Below are 25,464 nucleotides of genomic sequence, written 5' to 3' on the forward strand. Positions count from 1 at the left end.
ATTCAGCTCAACATGTAGCTGTTGGTGAACCCTGGGCCTCAAACCCAGCTGTTTCCAAATGTTCCATAGGAAAGGTATCCAGCGTTACCAGCATACAGCTTCAAGCATGTGGCTTCCACACGCCCTATGGGCATGCCAGAGCTTGTAGCCACTATGCATGAACTCCAGATGCATGTGCCACTTTGTGCCTCTGGTTTCATGTAGTAAGGAATCGAACCTAGGCTGTTAGGCTTTGCAGGCAAGTGCCTTAGCCATTGAGCCATCTCCCAAGCCCCCTGAGTCCTCTTTATAGAGCAGGGAGAGAGAGAGAGAAGAGTATAAATTGCTATTTCCATCTCTATGGACCATTAGGTACACAGATGGCTCAGAAATATACAATTGGTTTTGTTTCCTATGTTTATTACAAGGGACAGGTTTTCTTACCTCTGTTCTATTTTTATTTATTTATTTTATTTATCCATTTTGAGAAAGTGAGAGAGAGAGAGAGTTGGTGAGCCACTGCAAATGAACTCCAGATACATGCACCCCCTTATGCATCTGGCTTACATGGGCCCCGGGGACTCTAACTTGGGTCCTTAGGCTTTGCAGGCAAGCATCTCAACCTCTAAGCCATCTCTCCAGCCCTTACCTCTATTCTAAATCTCCCTGGCATCAAGGCTACTTCTCTATTCTGCTCTCTTAGATATCTGCTTTGAATTAGCTGACAGTGACTTCTCTGAGTCTTGGCCATCCAGTTCATATGTGCTGACAGACTGTTTGTTGGCATTTCATAGAGGGACAATCTGGTTGGCCTTGCTCATGTGCTGAGCCAAATTTTTGCGACTGGTCTACCTATAAGTCTATAGCTCCTGGGTTGAGACTCTCTCAGGCAGCAAAAGCCAGAGTGTAGAGCAGGTAGCTCTCCCACCATGGTCCCTGGATAGGCCAAATGCAAGGCAGGTTTCATGACTGTCGCCTGTAGCACAGAGTGGGATGAGTAGGTGGTCTTGAAGTTTATGCCTCGGACCATTACCATCCCTGGACTCCGTGACCTCAGTGGGACTTTTTAAAAATTTATTTATGTGTCAGAGAGAAAGAGGGAGAGAATGGGTGCACCAGGGCCTCCAGCCACTGCAAACGAACTCCAGACACATGAGCCACTTTGTGTATCTGGCTAACGTGCATCCTGGGGAATTGAACCTGGGTCCTTTGGCTTTGCAGGCAAATAATTGCCCCCCATCAATGGGATTTCTTTATGCTCTGAAAAACACACTTGAGCTTACTTCTAGCCCAGAGCCCTGACTACTTTTCTGGGTCTTGGCACTGCCATGGGCATTATTTTGGTCCATGAACTTCGTGTCCGAGCAGGTGTGGTGGCCTGCTGGGTCTGCCACTGCTCTTCAGCGATCACCAGCTGGCACTGTCATGAGTGTGGGTTGTGAAAAAGATGCCCTTTCACCATCCAGAGGGAGTAGAATAAGAAAGAGGCAGGTTTGGGGGGGTATGAAAGCCTTTGTCATTTATTTTACAATAAAAAATTCTAACAGCATATGAACACTCTGTTCCCGGCAGAGGCAGAGGACGTACAAAGTTAATTAGAAAGCAAAGCATTAAAATAACAAACAGCTACATTCAGAGCTTCTGTTCAGTACTTTGCCCAATGATTCTAAAGTGGTTTGAAGACTCACCGGTCCGGGTTTTCCCCGGAGCCAAAGCACACGTACACAGGAACTTACATATCCTCCAAATTAGGCAATGACGACAATAACAGCAACTCCATGTGGGGCTGACTTTTCTGGAAAATTTCAAACTCAGAAATTTCTTTATTTTCCTTTGATAAGAAGCTGTGTTGTGAAACACATGACAATACAAATTAATTCAGCGGGTAGGAGGAGCTGAATAAAATTGATTCGGGAACTTGTAACTTAGTGATCATTCCTCCTGTTAAGGTTTTCAAACCATTTTCAGACGCGGTATGCACTTGCGCCTCACAGCCACCATGGGAGGTAAGTAAAGATATTAAGTCCATTTGACAGATGGGGAATTAGAGAGTAGTTTAAAGTGAGTCCCTCATGGCCTAGGATATTCACACCTTTTCAAAAGTTCCAGTCCATTGATACTCCTCCAATTCTGTTTGGTATAATTCTTTTTTTTCCTCCACTCAATCTGTGGTGTGAGGGTGGAGGTGAGTTTAGACATAAGGAAGAGAAGAGGGAAAGGAAGGTGAGGCCAAGGTTAATTTATGTAAAATACAATGATGGCCTCCTTCCACAATTTACAAGAGTCTGAACAGGGTCAGAGAACGAAGAGTTCTAGATTTCATCACATAATGATTCTCATTCAAGTATGGGTTGGCCTCTGGAGACTAATTCCACCTTTATCAAAATTTCCTTAGTTTTGAACTCTGCAGATTCAAAGCAACTCAGTATCTTCTAAGATAATTTGTTTCTGGCACAATTACATTTCCTAAGTATTCCTTTTCAGGAACACCTACGCACTTACCACCCCTAGGATTCTGCAACAGTTCACTTAAGAAACCAAGGGACCTTTCAATTCTCAGGACACTACCTTATTATAGCAGGAAGGTCAGAGCCATTATCATATCAGTTTCACTTGAAACCAATTTTGTTTCAAAAAGATTCTGTTGAGAGGCTCATCAGTTTTCTCATCCATGCAAGAGTGTGACCGTGAGCCACATTAATAGCACCTGAGCTAAGATCATGCAATTCAATTTACAAGTATTTATTGTCTGCTGAGCAAGACATTATGCTAACTGGGCCTTGGTCAGAGATCTCTTCTTGGTCCCAGCAGCAGTATTCAATGGCTAGTGTGGGGCTGGGAAGTGGCTGGGGCGGTCTGGCCAGTCTACCAGGGTTTCAAGTACATGCAATCTCACCTGACATACAGGCGAAGGATACCCTTTCCTCTCTGGGGCAGTATGGGTAGGGACTGCCCCCTAAGTGCCGGCTGCTGGATGGCATCCTAGGAGTATGGGAAATTCTTCAGTACAGTCTTTGCTTTTTTTTTTTTTTGAAGCAAGCCCAACAAACTGGCCTTTATTTTATGCAAGAGAGCGTGAGTGAGAGCTGGAGACAAAGAGAGAAAGGGGGAGAGAGAGAGAGAGAATTGGTGCACCAGGGCCTCCAGCCAATGCTATCAAACTCCAGAAGTGTGCACCTGTGTGCATGTGTGACCTTGCACGCTTGCATCACTTTGTGTGTCTGGCTTACGTGGGACCTGGAGAGTTGAACATGTGTCCTTAGGCTTTGTAGGTAAGCACCTTAACCACTAAGCCATCTCTTCAGCCCTGCAGTAGATTCTTTCTGGAGGTCCTGCTTAGTCATGATAAGCCCTCCAACAGAAGCTCCTGCTGAGAGGGCCAGTCCATGGTCCGTGTTTGTACCTGTCTCCTTGCTTTGAGCTGACTGGATGGGGTGTCTGTCCTCAGATGACTTATCCACCAATATGGACTGGGTGAGTCAGACTGTTAAGTATTTGTCTAAAGCAGGCACAGAGATGTTAGTCAGAGAGTAGCAGGCACCAAGAAGAGAAAGTATGGAGAGGGTCCTGAGGTGTGTTTTCAGCTACATATGCAATAGTGGATAGCTAGCTGGTTGGCTCAGGGAAGCAAGAGGAAGGAGCAGATGTGCAGAGGGAAACAGGGATGACAGCTGGTCAGGACAGAGAATGCTATAGAAAGAGCCAGACTGCACGCTTGCGGCCAGGTACCTTGCTCGCTCACGGGGCTGTTGCATTTTGTTTCTACGACTTAGCCCCGTGTTCTTTCAGCCAATCTCTGTACTGGAGCAAGTGTGAATGTACTTCTAGTCCTTGCGAAGCTCTGAGACGAGACGATATATGAGGTTAGACTAAATGGCAGAATTTAACTTCCAATACTTGGACTCTAGTCAGACACTTCTCCAAGCTAAATTATAATTATTCCTTAAGAGATTTTGGCTATATTTTGTAAGGAAAGTTCAAACTATTTTTTTGGTGTATTGTAAGAGGAATTTAGGGTTAAGTTCAAATTCTTTCCTCAAAAAAAAAAAAATCTGTTGTGTTATTATCCATTGAACTTTGAACACCTGTGTGCTATGTAGGAACAAAGTGAGGCTCATTTGTATGTAATCAATACTTGAGTTTTTTAATCCATTTTCTAATTTCTGCCTGGGGAGAAAGAATTTTTGCTTTTATTTTTGTGGGGTGTGTGTGTGTGTGTGCGTGTGTGTGTAGGCCAAAGGCTGACATTAGGTGTCTTCCTCTCCTGGTCTCCACATAACAAGAGGCCAAGTCTCTTACTGATCTCAGAGCTCACCAATTTGGCTAGTCTAGCTAGCCAGCTAGCTTGCCCTGGGCACGCATCTGTGTCTGCTTCCTGAGTGCTGGGGTTACAGGCATTCACCACCACACCCTGCATTTACGTGGGTGCTGGGGTCTGAAGCAGGTCCTCACGCTTGTGTGGCAAGTGTTTTATCCACTGTCATCTCCCCAGCCCAGGAGAGCATTTCTTTCAGTTACCTATTACAATAACCCTCCATGATCCATTCTATACATCCTCATAGAAGGGTTTCTTTTGTCACATATCTAACAATTTCTTTCCTTCTGTCAAGATTATTCAGAAATTGCATGCTCTTTGTTGGGTTCTTAAAATAACAAATACACAGTATCACTTCTCCTGGAACTAGTGAGTTGATTCTTATATCTAACACCCTTTAAGGGACAACTTCCCGTTCCCTAGGTAACAGCTGCCATTTTGCCTGGACAAGTCTCACAGGTACCAGGCGGCACGATAAACCTTTATGCTCCTGCCCTACTTGCTGGCTTCTCAAAGCAGAGCATGACATCTGTGACTTCACAATGACAAGCTGTCCCCACAGTCCTGCCTATCTGACCTGTGACACTTAGAGGGTGTTCACCCCCACCGGCATGCTTGGCTAGCAACCGAGGACACCATTTCCTCGGTGGTACCCCTGGGAAATAAAACAAATTCATTTCTTTTTCGTGAACTTGTACTAGTATTGATATACTCACGTCACAAAGGCGTTGTCTCCTGAATTTCAGTACATACTCATCACCCTTTGTTCTTGGCAAGAACACGATGGAGTCTCTCCTATGACACTTCTTGGCACAGTTAGAGGACTGTATCACTGACAGGCACACAGGCAGCGTGGTGAGATGGAGAGCAGGTGGGGTCATGAATCAGCGACTTGGGATCAGTCCTCCACCTCTCTGGACTTCTGTTTCTTCTCCAAGGTCACTACGATCCTTTCTGCCTCCCCTAGGCTCTCAGGAATCCTTGTTTTCACTTCCATAAGGTGATTTTTGACTGTCTGCATTTCTCCGAGCCATTTGTTCAGGTATCTGTGATCTCCTTAAGGTAAGGAGATTCTTCAGAGAAGGGACCGAATCTTAGGTCCAGAAAAATCAATAGTGGCTATCTCCCCAGTGGTGGAGAAACACGAACACATTAATTTCTTTTCAACTTAAGGTTTTCCTCATATAGAGACTTCTTGAATCTGTGGTGTCCAGTTTAGTGTCTGATTTATCACATTATGTTTTGGTTGTCTCAAGGAACTATTTCACAGGTTTCTTCAAAGACCACCATGTGCTGTTGCAGCTCCATCTTCCTAGCAATCTGGAGCCAACTACAGAGTTGTGATATCAAAGTTACCAGAACATCCAAAGCTCGGACGCTGTCTTTTGAAGCATACATATATTTCAATGGCTCTTAAATTCTTGAAACTTCATTTTCACATATAGCATTTCTAGGCATTTACCAAGTAGACAAAGTACTGGGCTGGTATCAGTACACTGATGAATTATTGATGTTGCTGAGAAAGTGGGACAATGTAGCTGACTTAATCAGACTCATACCGTTTGCATGAAAAGACTGAGTTTCTTTGGCTCTTTATTCATTCAAGTGCATCGGATGCCTATTTGGATAGATTTAGGCATTGCGTTATCTGTCAATAAAATCTTGCACTGTCCACAGTGTTCTACAAGCTGATTTAGGTTTTGGACTACAACAACTGGCCATTGGTAGAAATATACCTTATATACACATGGAAATTACAAAAATACATTTTATTTATAGCTGTTTTATTTTTCTTTTAAGTAACAAAAAACTAACACCTATGAAAGATCAACCGGCACACTAAAAGGATACTGTCTAGTACCATCCAAACAAGAAAATTGTTTGGGGATTCCATAACATATCACCTCTGAAAATTCCAGAATGGGCAATTTGCCACTGAGAAATAAGAAACAGCTTTTTGGGGAAGTCTGTGCTTTGACAGTTTGAATTTCCCATTCTAATCAGGTCCATTTCTACTCTTCTTTCCACTTTTTTTTTTTTTTTTTCGAGGTAGGGTCTCACTCTAGCCTGGCTGACCTGGAATTCACTATGTAGTCTCAGGCTGGGGATCCTCCTACCTCTGCCTCCCGAGTGCTGGGATTAAAGGCGTGTGCCACCACGCCCGGCTCTTTTCACTTTTAAATTTGCACCCTCTTTTTTCAGTAAAGACCAAAGAAACTCATGAGGATAATGGACAGATGGGCTCAAAAGGGCATGGGTACAGCTGAAGCTAGATGGCTTTGGCGCAGGTGGGACGTGATTCATTCTCCAACAGGCTCCAAGTAAGCCCCAACAGTATGCATAGCTCCCAAAGTTAGAGGGGGATTCACGGTTCCCTTTTCCTGTGTTACCTCAAATCAGTGGCTGGCTTGCTTGCACTGATGGGTATTCAGTGGCTTGCGCCCCAGGGCTGTAAGATAATGTCCTTGGCTCAGTACTCTGCAGGCTGATGGTTCCACGTGAAGGAGGGCAAGCCGGGACATCAGAGTCCCAAAGCAAGAAGCCTTGCCATTTCACAAATGTCCTCCCATGCCCATCAGCTGTGAGGAGCTCGTGACCTCCACGTCCTTTCAAATAGCTTGCTCATGTTTACTCTCAAGCCAGGTTTTCTGCCTTCAGGAATTTCTGGTAACAGGATGCATCCTAGGTTGACTGTGGATCCACGTTTCCCATCTCTAACGGGAATCAATAGCGATTTCCTCTCTCGTACCATCCAGCAGCATGTGCTAGACGTCACTGTTGAAGAGACAGATTTTCTTTTAAAAGTTGATGTATCTTTTATCCCCTCAAAGAGAGCAGCTCTGTCCTCAGGCCATCTTCAATTGCAGGCAAAGGACTCCCCCCTCCCAACACTGCTTTTCTGTTGTGGAGTCTGAAAGTTCTCAGCACCGATCCTCTTTCAGTTAGGTTGCAAGTTGTGGGACTCTCCGTTTCCAAAATGCCAACACCTTTTAAAAAGCCTATCAACACAAACCCACCATTCTGGCTCAGCTTTTCTCTTTCTTGGCCTTTAATTAACGGGAGAGGCGGGTGTGTGGGGGAACTAGTCAGGACTATTTATAGGCACAGCCACTGGAACTGATTTTCATCCAGTTCATTTGACTTTGAACATGAGCCTTTAAAAGCAAAGGGACTCAAGTTTCTTGGCTGGAGTCAGTATCTCCCTGACAGACTATGGATGATTTTTAGTGACCGTGGTCATGGCTGAATGAGAGAGTACAATCTGGTGCTCAATTCACACTCCTGCATTGTCTTAAACACACAGAGAGTTAACATGCAGAGATCATGGAAGACAGGGCGACATTCTCCCCCTTCGGATAATTTATTAAAATGTGGCATTGGACAGGAACCTGGAGGTTAGCTAGTGCCTCGCACAACTAGGGTTTCCTTAGAGAAATCCATGTATTCGCAGTTCGGACATTCACGACACACTATCAAACACAGGGTCCCAAGCGGGGACTTCTTGACTCACAGCCATCGAGTTAAGCTCATGAGTTGCTTCTTTCCCAGCAGCCCCACTGTTCATCTTTGTAGAACCTGAGGGCGAGAAAGTCTCGCCCATTGTCTGTGTCTCAAGTGCCCACACATCAGGGGAGAGAACCCCAAAGCCCATTGCCTCACAGTCTGGAAAGACAGAGTCCCTGGGGTCAAGGCGTTAGACCTGGAACTCAAACATGTCCGTCTGCTTCTTGGCTAGCTTGGCCACTTCCTCCCGGATGGCTTTCACCAGGGCTGCGGTGGAGATGTTGGTCAGCGGAGGGTCGGGTGGGTCATTTTCTGCCAGGCTCTGCTGGGAGGCAGCTGCGGAGGGGACGGGAGCCTGCTCCAGGCTGGGGTGTAGGCTGGATGGGTGGCTGTACTGGCGAGGAAGCCTGGAGGGTGAGCTTTGCTGATAACGTGACCGGGGGTAGGCCTCAATGTACCCTGGGAGGGGGACCTGCATGGGAGGTTGGGAGAGAAGAGAAGGGCCTTGGGTTATAAGAAGGAGCTTAGCACATAGGATATACTTTATCCTGGAGGCAAGAGGGAACAAAGGAAAAGGGTTTAGAAGAAAATGGAAAGCATGTACCACCGTACAGATACAAAACCCCCAACCTCAAGCCGGCTTACTTAGAAAACAGGCAATAGGGATTCACAGAATGTGTCAGTTGGTTGAATTAGATAGGTGTTTGTCAACCTTGCTGATAACATTTGGAATATATATCTGAATCTGAGTTGAACAGTCAAGCAGACAGCACTCCTGCAAGGGAGATCGGGGGATTCTTATTAATATTAGCCAACCCCAGGCTGGAGCGATGGCTTAGCAGTTAAAGCACTTGCCTGTAAAGCCCAAGGGCCCAGGTTTGATTCCCCAGTATCCACATAAGCCAGATGCATATAAGTCTGGAGTTTGTTTGCAGTGGGCTGGGGACCTTGGCTCATCCACTCTCTCTCTCTCTCAAATAAATAAATAAATTATAAAATAAAATAATTAAAAAATACTAGCAAACCCCTACCAAGCCCCATGCTGAGGGCTTTCCACGCATATCTCATTTATTTCTCAAAGCAACAAGCTACAAATCAGGTACTCTACTGTGTGAAGAGTGCCACAGTCTAAGGAGAAACAACTGGCAAGCCAAGAAGACATGCTTTGCACTGGCATACCTGGCTCCCAGAGGTGGGACACCAGCTCAGTTTCTTGGAAAAAAATTCCTCTTTTCATTAAAAGTAGAAGACACACCACTCTTGACTTAAATACATTTGACACCTCTAAGAGTAAAGACAAGGCAAAGATTTGGAATTATGATTGACTTGTCTACAGAAACGGTACCACATGTGCGCAGATGTTCAAGTTCAGTCCCCAAAGTCCTTTTTATGCCACAAAGCTGTCTGGAACACTGGGGAACGGGTGCCGAGGATGGCAGGTGCATGGTGCTGCAGGGCAGGCAGGGAGCTTGTGAAGGGAGGGTGGGCAGAGGCCAGTCCACTTCCAGGAAGAAGAGGTGGTTTGGCCAGGGATTGGCATCCTTGGCATACTCAGACCACAGAGAGACCCATTGCTTGGGTCCATTGTCATTCTGTTTGTTTTAGACAGGGTGTCACTCTGTAGCCCAGACTGGCCTAGAACTCACTATGAAGATCCGAACTTGAACTTAGAGCAACCCTTCCAATTACTAGAATTTTAGGTATGTGTCACCATGGCTGGGCTCCATTCCCATTCTTTCATTTGTGTGTGTATGTGTGTGTAGTACATGTGGTGTGTGTCTATGCAGACTGTAAGCATGTGTGTGTACAGATGTGCCTAGCCTGTGCACACTCACGCAGAGGTCAGAGGAGAATGTCAGGGGTTGTCTAGTGCTCTTCCATGTTGTTTCCTTGAGAGGAGTTCATTGAGCCTGGAGCTGCTGTTGATTTATTTCTGGTCAGACTGTCTGGTCACTGAGCAATATTGGCTTCTTTTTACATGGGTCTGGGGCTCAAGCTCAGGCCCTCATGTTTGTGTGGGAAGCACTCTTACCTGCTAAGCCCTCTCCCAACCTCTTCATTTCCATTATTTGCAATATTTATTTATCTATTAAATAACAAATTTGAGAGAGGGAGAGAGAGAGAATGAATGTTCATGCCAGGGCCTTCTGCCACTGCAAACAAACTCTAGACACATGTGCCACATTGTGCATCTGATTTATGTGAATACTGGGGAATAGAACCTGGGCTGTCAAGCTTTGCAAGCTAGTGCCTTTAACCATGAGCCATATCTCCAGCCCCATTCACATTATTTTTAAATTTTTTGCTTTTTTTTTTTTGTGAGACAGGGTCTCTAGGCCAGGCTGACTTGGAATCCACAATGTAGCCTCAGGATGGCCTCAAACTCACAGAAGTATAGATAGAATGGGCTCACTAGGGCCTCTAGTCACTGCAAATGAACTCCAGATGCATGTGCCACCTTGTGCATCTGGTTTTTTGTGGGTAGTGGGGAACTGAACCGGGATCCTTTGGCTTTTCATGCAAGCATCTTAACTGCTAAGTCATCTTTCTAGCCCCCATTCCTGTTTTTCAAAAATATTTTATTATTTATTTATTTGTTTGAGAGAGAGGAAGAGGCAGATAGAAGATAGATAGATATATACATACATAGATAGATAGAGAGAATGGGCATGCCAGGGCCTCTGACCACTGCAAGGAATGAACTCCAGACACATGTGTCACTTTGTGTGTCTGGCTTAATGTGGGTACTGGGAAATCAAACCTGGGTCCTTAGACTTCACAGGAAAGCACCTTAACTGCTAAGTCAGTCTCCAGCCCCCATTTCCATTCTTTTTTTTTTTTTAATTTAATTTTTATTAACATTTTCCATGCCCATTTCCATTCTTAATAGTTAATAATAATTAATAATCTGGGCCATGGGTGCAGATGAAGCAGGGTGGCTATCTTAGTTTGTCTGGGCTGCTTGAACAAAACCATAGACCAAGTAGCTTATAAACAAATTTATTTCTTATGGTCCTGAAAGTTGGGGAACCTATTCAATGTCTTGTGAGAAGCCACTTCTTGGCTCACTGACCATTATCTTTTCACTGTCACTCAAATGAGAGACACATCAGGACAGCTCCCTGGGGCCTCTCTTATAAGGAGGGCTCTGTCCTTACCACATGACTGCTTCCCAGTACCATGGCCTTGGCATGATGATACTCAACATATGAATCAGGTAGGAGGACACAAACATCCCAACCCCAGCAGTAGATTTGGGCCATTCAGAAATCTGCTGTGGAGACTCAAAACTCATCAAACTGCTGAGAAGTGACAGCTGAGTGCTCAAACACTGAATGTGACATCTCTATTGTGACTCCAGGGCTGGGACAGCAGTGGGGAGAAGGTGGTAGAGTGATTGTTAGAGTCAGGATGGGAGGAGTCCTTGGTGGTGCTGTCTTCTGGATACAGGCTGGCTTTTGCATTCATGTCCACACAAAACCTGTACTATACTGGGACCATTTTAACATCTCCTCATGGATGCTGAAGGAGGTTGGGAAGAGAGACATCAAAATAGAAGAGGTATCTTATTGTGGTGATGATACATACCTTTATACCCAGAACTTGGGAGACTAGGGTAGGTGAATTACCATGAGTTTCCAGGTCAGCCTGGACTAGAGTAAGACCCTGTCTCAAAACAAAACAAAACAGAACAGAACAACAGAACAAAACAAAACAAAAAAACAGGGCTGGAAAGATGGCTTAGTGGTTGAGGTGCTTGCCTGTGAAGCCTAAGGACCCATGTTCAACTCTCCAGATCCCACATAAGCCAGACGTACAAAAGTGAGGCAAGCACTTTGACTCAAAGCCTGAGGACCCAGGTTTGATTCCGCAGTGCCCACATAGGCCAGATGCACAAGGTGGTACAAGCATCTGGAGTTTGTTTGCAGGGGCTGGAGGTCCTGGCATGCCCATTCTCTCTTTCACTCTCTCTCAAATAAATGAATAAATTAGATTTTTTTTAAATGAAAAAACAAACATTTGGAGTGAGGAATACATGGTAAGATTCTGGATGTTCTGCCAGTCCCTCCTGAGAAGGCAGGTTTCTGAGTACATGAGTGCATGGGTGGTCCCCTGCTGGGTCCCCCAGAGGAAGACTGTTTCAGCAAGGACACTCTGAGGCGGAACCTTTGGCAGTAAGTAACAAGCCACCTCATTTGTTACCTCCAGCAACGAGGACTCAAGCACGGGAAGTAGTTGGATCCATACCCTAAGTTTGAGTGGAGGGCTTTAATTTCCCCACGGGACCTTGCAAATTAAAGCAAAGTAGAAAAAGCTACTAATGGTGGGTCTCCATACATAAGGGCTAGTAGGTTTCCCTTGTATCTTGGAGGCAGCCCAGAGCTGGACTGTTGCACTCCTTGGTGAAGAGAGGTAAGATGACCAGTAACTGGAGTTGACCAAGACTGGGGCACAGGAAGTACATTTCAGATCTCAGCATACATTTCCTCTTAGGGACCTTTCCTAGTCTGACATTAGTGAGGGTTCCTTCAGGGTGGTTCTATTTCGTTTCTCTAAAGTGACAGGCATTTTTATTCAAGCTAGCTTTGGGGATCAGGAAGGTCAGTTATCCAAATTATCATGGGGGCTTCTCATATCCATGTGGAGGGTGTGAAGTCTTCCTGTTTCTTTCTTTCTTTCTTTCTTTCTTTCTTTCTTTCTTTCTTTCTTTCTTTCTTTCTTTCTTTCTTTCTTTTTGAGGTAGGGTCTCTAGCTCAGGCTGATATGGAATTCACAATGTAGTCTCAGGGTGGCCTCGAACTCATGGCAATCCTCCTACCTCTGCCTCCTGAGTGCTAGGATTAAAGGCGTGTGCCACCGTGCCCAGGTCAGTCTTCCTATTCTAATGGGATGATGCCTTTCTCTAGCTGACGACCTCTCTCTTTGTGTCCTGTACTGTCTCATGTGCTACAAATCACTTGTTAACTCCATGCCTGGGCATAATTCCTGGCTTAGCTACAGATAGTAACTGGGCTCCAAGAAACATTCATGAGGCTGAAGCGATTCTCTTTCTCTTCATTAAATCCAACCAGTGGGGCTGGAGAGATAGCTTAGCAGTTAAGGTGCTTGTCTGCAAAGCTCAAGGACCCAGGCTTGACTCCCCAGAACCCATGTAAGCCAGATGCACATAGGGGTGAATGCACCTGGAGTTTGTTTGCAGTGGCTGAAGGCCCTGGTGCACCCATTCTCTCTCTCTCCCTCAAATCAATCAATTAATAAAAATAATTTTAAAATACCAACCAGTGGGATACTCATTGTCCTTGACACTCATGGAGGTGATTTGAGAATGGTTCAGTCACCGCGTCAAGAAGGTCAGACTTGCTTCTGTTAGATTCTTTTGCCTTCCTCTCTAGGGAAATGTGAACCTAAAGGTGCCTGAGATTGTAACTACAAACCTGGCTATCTTGTGGTAAGCATACTGACAGCAAGGGTCAGGACTTGAAAACACTTTTGACTCCTGAAGATATGCAGTGTAATACTTCACGCTGGTGGAAAGCGGTCAGAGCCACAGGCGTAAATGTCGTCTACTTTCTGAAAAGCATACATATTATTTCTAGACTTTCAGACTCATGGAGTCCAATAAGCCCTGAACTGATCAACTCTTATCCAATGATGCTGATTATTTAGAAAAACAGGGAATGACAAAAGAAATCGTGTAGGGAAAATGGGAGAAAAGAAAACGTCAGGCATGTTGGCTCACCTATAATCATAGCATGTGGAAGGCTAAGGCAGGAAGACTGTTGGGAGTTTAAGGTCAGCCGTGGCTTCATAGCATATCATCAGTTTTAGGCCAGCCTGGGCTATAAAATAAAACCTTATCTTATAATAACAATGATGTAAAAAAGAAAGATACCATAAAAGGCCCCAACCACCAAAACAGATATCATAAAGTCCCACAGTAGGATTCACTGATTTCAAAGCAGGAAATCTCTCTAGCTCCTCTCTCAGAGCTTAGTTACTCCAACTTTCCAAACAATTCTGAGCTCAGACATGCTTCATTTGCAGAGAATAACACAGGAGGAAAATCACATTGAAAGATGTGTATATTCCTGGAAGTGGGGACAATGACCTCAGAATCAAGTACCAACTAGGAGCCAGCTTAGGCAAAGAAAACCATATTGAGCCATGGTAACAAGTCCCCAACTTTTATTAGTGTGGAGATACTTCAAAAGGGGACAGTAATCCTCAGCCCATTAGAGCTCTTCTTCAAATGCCATTTGAGGAACAGTGAGACATCTTTTTTTTAATTTTTTTTTGTTATTTTTGTTTATTTATTTGAGAGAGACAGAGAGGGACAGAAAGAGGCAGATAGAGAGAGAGGGAGAGAAAATGGGCACGCCAGGGCCTCCAGCCACTGCAAACGAACTCCAGATGCATGCGCCCCCTTGTGCATCTGGCTAACGTGGGTCCTGGGGAGTCGAACCTCAAACCGGGGTCCTTAGGCTTCACAGGCAAGCGCTTAACTGCTAAGCCATCTCTCCAGCTCCAGTGAGACATCTTAATGATGCTGGATCACTCATACATAACAACTTCAATTGTGCTGTGTCCTCTTTAGGGAAGACTAACACTCATTTCAGATCTGTTTTTATGCAAGATGGCACATACGTCTAATGGTTTGGAAGGCAACAGAGTAAGCTTTGGTTGACAGGAAAGCTAATATATCCAGGATCCCTCCTGGTGCTGTCATTTAACATGTAATCTCAGTTGGGTGTAGTGGCACATGCCTTTAAGCCTGGCACTCTGGGAGGCAGAGGTAGGAGGATGGTTGGGAGTGCAAGGTCAGCTTGAGACTACACAGTAAATTCCAGGTCAGCCTGGGCTAGAGCGAGACCCTACCTCAAAAAACCAAATAAATAAACAAACAAATAAATAAATAAAATGTAATCTCCGCCAGGTGTGGTGGCACACACCTTTAATCCCAGCACTTGGGAGGTAGAAGTAGGAGGATTACCTTGAGTTCGAGGCCACTCTAAAACTACATAGTGAATTCCAGGTCAGCCTGGACTAGAGAGAGATACTACCTGGCAAAAACAAAACGACCCCTCCCCCCCCCCCAAATGATCTCACTCCAGGGAGAGCAGACACAACACCGATCTGAAGCTGTAGGGTACTGAGTACAGGCCGCAGGTGTTTTGACAGGGACTATCACAGCCCAGCGTCAAAGTGTTTTCTAACTCTAGGATTTATTCCTAATGCCGAGTGCAACACTGAAAATGACTAGGGCATAGGGGACTCACAGAAGCAGTCCGGGGAACAGTCTACCTTTCTCACCCACAGTGACTGATCTCACTCAGGGACTAGGCCACCCATGCCAGAGATCAAAAATGGCTTTGTTTGTTTTCTTCATGTGGCAGGTGACAGATAACTCCAAAGGCAGGTTCATGGACTGGGCAGGTGGCTCAGTGGAAATAGTACTTGCGTGAGTGCAAGCAGGAGAACTTGAGTTTGGATCACTGGAACTCACGTGCCTATAATCCCAATGCTGGGGACGTGGAGACAGTGAATCCCTGGGGATCACTGGCTAGCTAGTGCAGCTGATCAGAGAGCCCTGGGTTCAGCAAGAGCCCCTGCCTTAGTAAAGTGGAGAGCAATTGAAGAAAACACCTCCATATGCACATGCATACATAAACAGGTACACACACACACACACACACACACACACACACACACAAACACACATCTCCACTTATAACGAAGGGAGTTATATTAAAGAACCAGAGTAAGTCACTCTTGGCTAGAAGTCAAGCAGGAAGTCTACTATAAAGTAATTTCAGTCTTGGGGTTCCTAATGTTTCATTTACTGTCATTTGATCTGAAATTTAATATAGTGTGACAACCAAAAGAAGCAAATTCCTTTTTTTTTTTAATTAAAAAAATTTTTTTTCCAGGTAGGGTCTCACTCTAGCTCAAGCTAGCCTGGAATTCACTATGTGGTCTCAGGGTGGCCTTGAACTCATGGCGATCCAACTACCTCTGCCTCCCAAGTGCTGGGATTAAAGGCGTGCGGCACCGTGCCCAGTTCAAAAGAAGCAAATTTAACAAGCACTTTGGAGTCAGACTAGAAAGTGTGTGAATTCTGGCCTTGGCATTTTACTAGATGTGTGGTCTTAGGAAAGTCATATCATGTGACTAGGCCTCAATTTTCTCATCTGCAAAATGGGAGTAATTATGAGAATCATACCTGCTTGCCAAAATTGTGAAGATTAAATAAGACAATATAGAGCTGTGGGTGTAGCTAAATCGTCTAGAGTGCTTGCTTAGCATGCATGAAGCCCTGAGCTTGATCCCCAGAACCACATAAACCAGGCATGGTCTGCACATGCCTGTAATCTCAGCACTCAGGAAGTAAAAACAGAAGCAGAAGTATCACAAGTTCAAGACCATCCTTGGCTACATAGTGAGTTTGAGGCCAGCCTGAGATACATGAGATTCTGACTCAAAAAAAGCCAATAAAATGAAACATCTGACATGGTATCTGACACACAAAACATACTTACAGATGGTAGTTATTCCTGTAAGTCTTACTTGACTTAAGATCCACCCCTCAGAAGAGGTGGGGTCTATGCTAGAAAACATCTCAAGTTCTTACATCAAAAGTCACCCTGTAATTCAAAACAACAGAGTGCTCAGAAGAAGTAAAACTGGAGTGCTCATAATTAAGGCAGACATCTCTATCACACCTTCCAAGGCTCAGGGACCATTGCCTTGAAGAGGTGGCGGGAAGAATGTAAGAGCCAAAGGAAGGAGAGGAGAGCTTACAATGCTGTCATCCACACACAAAGCAGCCTTGATATTTAGGACCTCACAGTTCCTGACACTACCTGCATGAGACCTGCATAATAGGAGGAAAAAATGATGACAATTAACTTAGAAGAGAGACGAATTGGAGAGAAGGGATTCATCCGAGGGTAGATTTGGGAAGGGGGGAGAGAAGTGGAGGTGGTAGAAGGGTATTATGGCTTATTGTCTATACTTATAGAAGTTGTCAATGAAAGTTAAAAAAAAATAAAATAGAAAAAGAGTCACCCTGCTTCACACTGCCTCCTTTCAAGTGGCTGACATCAGCTACCTGCACAGCGAGAGGGCAGCTGAGAGAGCCGAACCCAGGTCTAGGTGATTCATCTCACTTTCCCCTGGAAGGTGAGGTTTTATGACAACATCAGCAAGGGACTCACCGAATCAGCCCACTGGCTTGGGAGCTCGTTCTCTCCTGCGTAGGACATCCAGGCCTGGCTTCTGTAGGATGAGGGAGGTGTTGGGATGAAATAGCCGGTGAAGCCTGGTCTGTTGGCAGCTGGGATGGCAAACACCGCGGGCACTGTGTTACCTGGCATGGAGGATGTGGGTGGGAGATCAGGAGAGGCCCAGATGTGAGATCCAGTTGTCCCCTCACTTCCCCCCCCCCCCCCCCCCCCGCCGCAAAGAAGAGCCTGGCTGTCTGCTGGGCCTAAAGTGTCAGTAAATCAGGTCTGAGCTGAGGAGCCTGCTCTGGGGCACAATATTGATGTATGGAGTCCATGGAAGGTAGGTGGACCCCTAATAGTGTAGGTGGCTGGAACCTAGCCTTCCTTTGTGGACCTCTTTGAAGGTCATTGTGCAGAGGGATCAGGTAGTCCCCTACACAGGTTATCTGGTACGGAAGCCACATAGGACTAGACCTCAGCATGCACTCTGTCAGGACTTGAATTTTCCTGCTTTCCTGTTCCCTAAAGAGGGAGTAGTGGGTCCAACTGGTACCTCGCCCACTGCGTCTGTACCAACCACAGCAGGGAATCCAGGGAAGCCTCTGACATTGGCTTTGACTAGGGGATGAGTGGGTAAAGGTGACACGGTAGGTAGTTTCCTCTTAGAACTCCAGCCCCTGTCACCTGGGCCCAACTCCCCCTACTGAGCCCTCACCCACTCTCTCATCCCCACCCCAATACCTCTACCTACTGGCCAGGGGCAAGGACACCTTGATTACAGGCACTTTCTTCCCAGGGGTCATTTATTTTTAAAGATCCAACAAGAAGAACCAATACGGTGAATTTCACTGGTGGAATCTATAGACACCATGAATGTTTTAATGAGTGTTGGAAATTGGATACTTGCAGTTTTTTTTAGTTAAAAAGGCATGGTTTGAATAAGCTAAAGAGCCAAATTTAGATCATGTACAAACATCCAGTTCCATTTTGTCATGGTCTGTCATGACAAAAAAATGAAAAGCAAAAAAAAAAACAAAACCAGAAATGACCCTTCTGTCCACCAAGAAAGAAGAGGATGGACTGTGGCATATCATGTAACAGGACTCCAATATGGTGGTTTAAATGAGAGAACTAACTTGTACTTAGGTGGTAACTTGGAGAAACTCTGAAAATCATGTTGAGTCAAGAAAACAATTCAAAAGGAAATGTATGGCATATGGCTTACATAAAGTTGAGACGCACAAGACCGTACTGTCAAACAGGCACATATAATGTAGCACAAGGTTCAAACTCATGACGTGAGGGCTCAGGTTATCTTGGAGAAAGATAGCTACATGTCTAATGGTATAAAGATAAAACAGACTTAAAGCAAGTAGAAGATTCCACAAAACTGACACATGGAAAAATATTAACATGCACCTTGGCTTGAACATAATTTGGAATTTTGACTGATTTTTGATTTTTGAAATCATATTTATTCATTTATTTGTTTATGAAACAAGCAAAGTAAAGTCATGAGGGGATCCAGATATGTGGGGGCTTCGGTTCCTGATGGTGGCAGGTGGTGTGGCTTGGGGTGGGGGCTGAGCACAGAGAATTTTGGGTCTCATTCTTTTTCCTCCTCTTGTGCTCACCTGAGTAATTTAAAGCCGACTGATCCAACTGCGTCACAGACACAGGGCCTCTGGACACCTGGGTAAATGAGGCACTGTCATGCAACTGGGTGGGCTCAGGCCCAGCAGACTCAGCCATCCGGGTCTTGCTTCCAATGTCGGAGGTGGACCTGGGCAGGGTAGAGGGACATCATCAGAGTATGACCCTCAGGTTTTAAGCAGTAAAGCTGGAAGTCCTGTCATGTTTAGAAGCGGCCTGTGATGTCTAAGCTTTATTCACATGGGATTGTGTGGGACTGGTTTGCCCCCGCGTGTCCAAGGGGCTTCTGGTGGTACCAGATAGGTAGTTAAACATTCCATTTCCATGTAAAAGAAACAAGTTAGCCGGGCGTGGTGGCGCACGCCTTTAATCCCAGCACTCGGGAGGCAGAGGTAGGAGGATCGCCGTGAGTTCAAGGCCACCCTGAGACTACAGAATTAATTCCAGGTCAGCCTGGACCAGAGTGAGACCCTACCTCAAAAAACCAAAAAAAAAAAAAAAAAAAAAAAAGAAACAAGTTAGTTTTGGGTGTTGGCTGGGCATGGACCACAGGAGGTGATGACATCACCTGTTGCCATTGAGAAAGCTTCGCCTGGAGAGTGTGGGGCATTCCCTTGCTAACATTAGAGTGACCCAGAATGGCGGGGAGCCCAGGGGAGCCGGGAAGCTCTGGACGCTCCCAAGAATAGATCGTCAGCCCTTTGGAAGCTCTGTCTTGGCCCCACAGGCGAGCAAGGCTATTTAACACATCAACTTTCCACTTAGTGCTCAGAAAGCCGTGGAAGATGAGGACGCCTGCTCTGGACACATGACGTCTTCCGTCTGCGTGTGAAGGGTGCTTTCCCCTCCAGGGGCTTTGTGGGATGGTGTCACGGGTGGGCGCAGAGCAGTGTGGCAGGGACTTCTGGCTCCCTAAACCTGAAATGGGTGGAAGGGAGAGGCAGCGGTGGCCCACGGGGCCACCCTGTCAGAGAAAACGACTGTCGTGATAAAGGCAGGAAGAGAGTCACAGGCAAGGGAGAGAAGGCAGAGAGGCAGGGTCAAGGTTCATGGTTTCCCTTCTCTAATTCTAGCTCCTCATCTGGAAACTGAAAGAGATGGGCAGCTTCTTTCCATCCCAGGTGCCTTCTTGGTGGAATGCTCTGGGTGTCTATGAAGGAAAGCACCCTCCTTGCGTTGGCACGGATGGTGGATGGCACAGAAGAGTAAGGGAGGGGCTGTTGGTTGGCAGAAGAAATGACAGACTTCGGCTGCCAGCACACCTGCTGCTCAGGTGTGAGAGGCCCAGGTGCTTTGCGGAGGAGGTGGTCTGAGGCCAGCAGGGTGGGGTGGGCTGGCCGGAGTGGGGCTCTCCCTTTCTTCCTCACCTCTTTCCTTCCTCTTCCATCTCTGTCATGCTGTCCCGAAAGTCTGCTTCTGTTTTCCTCCAGGGAAAGCTCCTAGGTTCTATTCTGTACAGTCTTCTGAGACCCTCTTCTGAGGCATCCCAGAGCATTAGGACTTCTTGTACAGATCAAGAATCCAGTCAGGGGCCTAAAGGACAAAGTGACTTGCCTGGGGCCACCCAGCAGGTCCCTGGCGGTTGAGAGAATGGAAGCCAGGTCACCCGTTTCCCCTTCACTCACCCCTAGTCTTCACTGGTCTTACGGGGTCCCATCTACAGAGTCCCACATTCTATGTCACTCTAAATGGGAATAAGGTATGTTCTGGGGAATCTCATCTCACACCTTGCTTCACCGTCTCCACAGAGTACACAATGGTGGCCCACAGATGGGGTGACCAGTGTACTGGGGAAGGTTGGGGGGAAGAGTCAGGGCCATGTTCTCTCGGTCTCAGGTACCAGGGTTATCCCAGTGCTCATGGCTTCTGCGCTTCTTGTTCCCCCCGTTAAGATGTGTGCCAGTGAGATCGTGATAGACCGAGGAGCTGCTTAAACAAGGCCTCATATTGAAGCGTGTGAGTTCATACATTCTCTTCTTCTCCCTCTTAGAAGCTGAGAGTCTGGGGTGAGTCCTGAGCACACTCCTCCCTGGCCTCTCAGACGCCCCAGGAGTAACAAAGGGACATCTGGAGATGCAAACACAGTTGGAGGCACACATATCTGTAGCTTGAGCTTTTCCTAGCTCCAAGGTCAGGGTTGGGGTCTTTCAAGGTATGGGGCAGTTGACTCTGGAGTTCTTTTGACTGGAGTCTCAAGGACTTTCTATTTAGCAAGATATGTGAATGGGTCAACTCTTTGTGGTCCCCACTTCCTTCATGATACTGGGATGCCTTCACACGTGACAGAACTTGAATGGAGCAGGGAATGAAGAAAGTTTACTGGTATAATTATCCACAGGACCAAGAAGCATGGGATCAGATTTTTTCCCCAACATTCTGAACAACGCAAAGAACGTGTTACCTCCTGAGGGTAGTGACAGCCACAGGCCCAGTCCGAGGAGGTACAGGTGGAGGGGGAGAGCCCATGACCATTTCAGGAAGCTGGGAGAATCTGTAAGCCTGTGAAGAGACAAATAAATTAGCAAGAAATTTGTTAAAACTCTGTGCTGAGCAAATAAAAGTTCTTGGGCTGGAGAGATGGCTCAGCAGTTAAAGGAACTTGTTTGCAAAGCCTGACAGTGTGCGTTTGATTCCCCCAGTATCCACATAAAGCCAGATGCACAAAGTGGCACATGGATCTGAAGTTTGTTTGCAATTACAAGAGGCCCTAGGGTATCCATACTGACTCTCATTCTCTGTCTGCCTTTCTTTCTGTCTCTCTCTTAAATAAATAAAAATAAATACATGAGGAGTTGGAGAGATTGCTTAGTGGTTAAGGCGCTTTTCTGTAAAGCCAAAGGTCCCAGGTTCCATTCCCCAGAACCCATGTAAGCCAGATGCACAAAGAGGCACATGTGTCTGGAGTTTGTTAGCAGTGGCTGGAGGCCCTGGCACACCCATTCTCTCCCTCTCTCTCTCTGCCTCTCTATCTCTCTCAAATAATAAAAATAAAATACAAAAAAATGAACAAATAAAAAAACTTTAAAATGCTGAAAACAAAATAAAACCACAAGCTCTTATTTAAGGAGAAAACAAATTTCCAAGGCCTTGACTTCCAGTTCTTTCTCAAACCTGCTCCGTAGGTCTTCTTCTTCTTTTTTTTTTTTAATTTATTTATTTGAGAGCAACAGACACAGAGAGAAAGACAGATAGAGGGAGAGAGAGAGAATGGGTGCGCCAGGGCTTCCAGCCTCTGCAAACGAACTCCAGACACGTGTGCCCCCTTGTGCATCTGGCTAACGTGGGACCTGGGGAACCGAGCCTCGAACCGGGGTCCTTAGGCTTCACAGGCAAGCGCTTAACCGCTTAGCCATCTCTCCAGCCCTCCGTAGGTCTTCTTACACATTCCCCAGCCATGCCTTCCCTGTCATCTCTCACTGCTGAAACTGTGAGCTGAAACCAGACTTGGAAATCGGGAGTAGGCGCAAGAGGTAGAGCTGCCCCCGCAGGAGACCTCACTTGGGCCGCTGTAGTGACAGATTCCTTCAGTGGTCTTGGAACACGCCTAGCTCCTTCTTGCCTTGGGCTTTGGGACAGGCTGCTCCTTCTACCCAGCATGCTCTTTTCCTGCTTCTGCCCATGGCTCCTTCCCTCACGTCATTTTATCCACTCTCCATTCAGCATGGCAATGGCCACTCTCTGGCTAAATTATATGGTTGCTTGTTTCTTTATTATCTGCTACCAGCCAACTGTAATCTAATGCTGAGAGGGCAAGGCTCTGTTGTCAGTAATATCCTCAAGTTTGGAATAGGGCCTGGTATGTAACAGGAAATCAATAAGTACTTTATGAATGAATGGGTCATTGGGTGTGTTTTATTTTCTCATGGAAGGCAGGTTTTGTGGGAGAAAGCAATGGATTTGGGGTCACGAGGTATGTGTAGAGGTTATGATGAGTGGACTTGAAGTATCTAGGCAAGTCAGGTGACCTCTCTGGATTTCAGTGCCCCCTTCTGCAGTGCAGACATTGATGCTGTGCTCAAAGGGCTACTGGGAAGACAGGCAAGTGAGGGTGTGTACATGTACTCTGCAATCTGCAAAGCCTGCATCCAATATAAGAAACTGCAGCTGCCGCCATAGCCAAGACTTTATCCACATATGAGGGGATAAGAGAAAGATGGCCTTTGCAGTGAGAGGAAACCTAGAAATGCTGTCTGGGAAGACAGGGCTTTCTGAGGCTCCTCATCCATCTGTCTCCAGGTATCCTGCTCCCCTGCCACATCTCTCCGAGAACAAGATGACTCCGAAACCCAAAAGCACCAGGACAAAACACAGCAACTCAGGGACACCATCAACAGAATTCTTGAAGCTAAAAGACCCCTCCAGCACTAGAGCAGACCATTTAATGTAGCAGGGCCAACCCACACGGTAACAATAAAGCCCTAGCTGACATATTTTATTTTTAAATAAAGCATTTATTGATTAGCAGAAGCTTAAACAGTTTGCATAATATTCATTCTCAATACCATATCTGGAAGGATGATAGAAACCCCCAAGGCACTAGAGAGTCCTAAGAGATTAATGACATGATCGAGTAGGGCTGGAGGACCAGCCACAACCTGTAGATCGAAGGCCCCTGCCTGGGGAGCAGGTCCAGGAAACTGGATGCCTGGCCAGGAGGGGACCTCACCCTGCATGTCTTGAAAAGAGAGTTTCTACCTTGCCCACCCACCCCCCAAAACAACATCGAAGGAATCTGTAGGCCCAAGGTGGGGCATTGTTTTGTTGTTTTTTGGGGTAGGGTCTCGCTCTAGCCCAGGCTGACCTGGAATTCACTATTTAGTCTCAGGTTGGCCTCGAACTAACAGCAATCCTCCTACCTCTGCTTCCTGAGTGCTGGGATTAAATGTATACATCACCATACTCAGCCTAAACATTTTTTTTAAATTTAATTTAATTTTATTTTTTAAAATTTTTATTAACATTTTCCATGATTATAAAATATATCCCATGGTAATTCCCTCCCTCCCCACCCCCACACTTTCCCATTTCTAAACATTTTTTTTTATTGACAACTTTCATAAATATTAGCAACATGCCATGATCATAGCCCCTCCCACCACCTTTCCCCTTTTTTCCCCCAGCGAAGTCTCCCCTCCACTGAATCCCTTCTTCTTTCCAATTAGTCTGTCTTCTACTTTGAGGCCGATGTTAACATGTGCTTTCTGATGCACTGTGAAAATCGCAACCTATAAAGGAAATGGTTAAGAACAGCCTCCCTCCCCTGCATCTCAGCGAACTCACACAAAACCAAAAGCTGAAACCAGACTTGGACATAGGGTGTAGGAGCAAGGGGTAGAGCTGCCCCGAAAGCAAATGTCACACTGACAACAATTGAGAGACCAGGGCCTCATACAGGGCGAGCTGAGACAGCTGCTTGAGATGGGCACCCACCTGGGAAGGGACCAACTTTGGTCCTTCCTTGGTAGGGAGGCTGGTGAGGTGCCAAGGCTCAGGTGAAAGCAACTTGGGTGGAAGTCCTCTCTGGAGTGGCGTGTCCCTAAAGTAGGCTCTCAGGATTGGCACAATTAAGACAAGGCAAAGAGGTCTGGAGAGATGGCTTAGCGGTTAAGCGCTTGCCTGTGAAGCCTAAGGACCCAGGTTCGAGGTTCGGTTCCCCAGGTCCCACGTTAGCCAGATGCACAAGGGGGCGCACGCGTCTGGAGTTCGTTTGCAGAGGCTGGAAGCCCTGGCGCGCCCATTCTCTCTCTCTTCCTCTATCTGTCTTTCTCTCTGTGTCTCTCTCAAATAAAAAAAAAAAAAAAAAGACAAGGCAAAGAGGCACTCATAACAAACATACCAGAAGAGAGAAATGAAAGAAAGAAAAGAAATGAAAGTACACACACACACACACACACACACACCAGTGGTTGCAGACATGGCTCAGCTGTCAAAAGTGGTTGCTTGTAAAGACTGATGGTTAGGGTTCAACCAGTAAGCTATGTATGCTAAGTGTGTGTGTGTGTGTGTGTGTGTGTGTGTGTGTGTGTGTGTGTGTGTGTTTAGAATCTGAAGTGTCCCCCATATGCCTGTGTTTTAAATGCTTGTTCCCAGACAGTGGGTCTCTTTTGAGAACCTTTAGGGGGTGGCCTCTGGGTGGCAGAAGAAGACCACTAGGGACAGACTTTTGAAGATTATGAGCCTGGCTGCTCTCTGTGTTCTGGTCCTCCACAGTTCCAGCAGCTGCCACCCCATGCTCCTGCTTTCTCAGTCTGGGCCACTCTGCTATGTCTCCATCGCTAAGATGGACAGCAACCCTCTGAAACCATGAGCCAAAATACATCTTTCCACCTTCAGTGGATTGTGTCAGGGATTTTGTCACAGCAATGAAAAGTAACACAAGAGTGTTCAGGGAGGCACATCTTTGGCTCTGCTGTACCTTAAGATCCTGCAGTCCAGTCATGCTCACCTGAATCCCTGTGGTCCACCTTCCCTCCCAAGCATATTGACTTGCATCCAGTCTTGCTAAACTACCATTTCTCTCTCTTTCTCTTTCTTTCTTTCTTTCTTTCTTTCTTTCTTTCTTTCTTTCTTTCTTTCTTTCTTTCTTTCTTTCTTTTCTTTGGTTTCTTGAGGTAGGCTGACCTGGAATTTACTATGTAGTCTCAGGGTGGCCTTGAACTCATGGCAATCCTCCTACCTCTGCCTCCCAAGTGCTGGGATTAAAGGCGTGCACCACCACACCCGACTAAACCACTATTTTTAAAATCTTACTCATTTATTTATTAGAGAGAGCAAGACAGAAAGAGGCAG

General features: G+C 46.0%; 1 protein-coding gene across 1 annotated transcript in view; it reads right to left on the reverse strand.

Moving 5' to 3' along the window:
• Positions 1 to 7,632: 7,632 nt before the first annotated feature.
• The window catches only part of Kiaa1549l (KIAA1549 like), a 338,970-nt gene continuing 321,138 nt past the window's right edge, over positions 7,633 to 25,464 (reverse strand). Inside the window, exons 18-21 of the mRNA XM_045156985.1 lie at positions 21,077 to 21,174; positions 18,657 to 18,805; positions 17,014 to 17,165; positions 7,633 to 8,270 (exon numbers count right to left, since the gene is read on the reverse strand). Of these exons, the coding sequence (XP_045012920.1) occupies positions 7,989 to 8,270; positions 17,014 to 17,165; positions 18,657 to 18,805; positions 21,077 to 21,174 (681 nt within the window). The 3' untranslated portion in view covers positions 7,633 to 7,988. The remainder of the gene's footprint in view (positions 8,271 to 17,013; positions 17,166 to 18,656; positions 18,806 to 21,076; positions 21,175 to 25,464) is intronic.

Source organism: Jaculus jaculus, chromosome 8 (genome assembly GCF_020740685.1).
Source record: "Jaculus jaculus isolate mJacJac1 chromosome 8, mJacJac1.mat.Y.cur, whole genome shotgun sequence".
Taxonomy (NCBI): Eukaryota; Metazoa; Chordata; class Mammalia; order Rodentia; family Dipodidae; genus Jaculus; species Jaculus jaculus.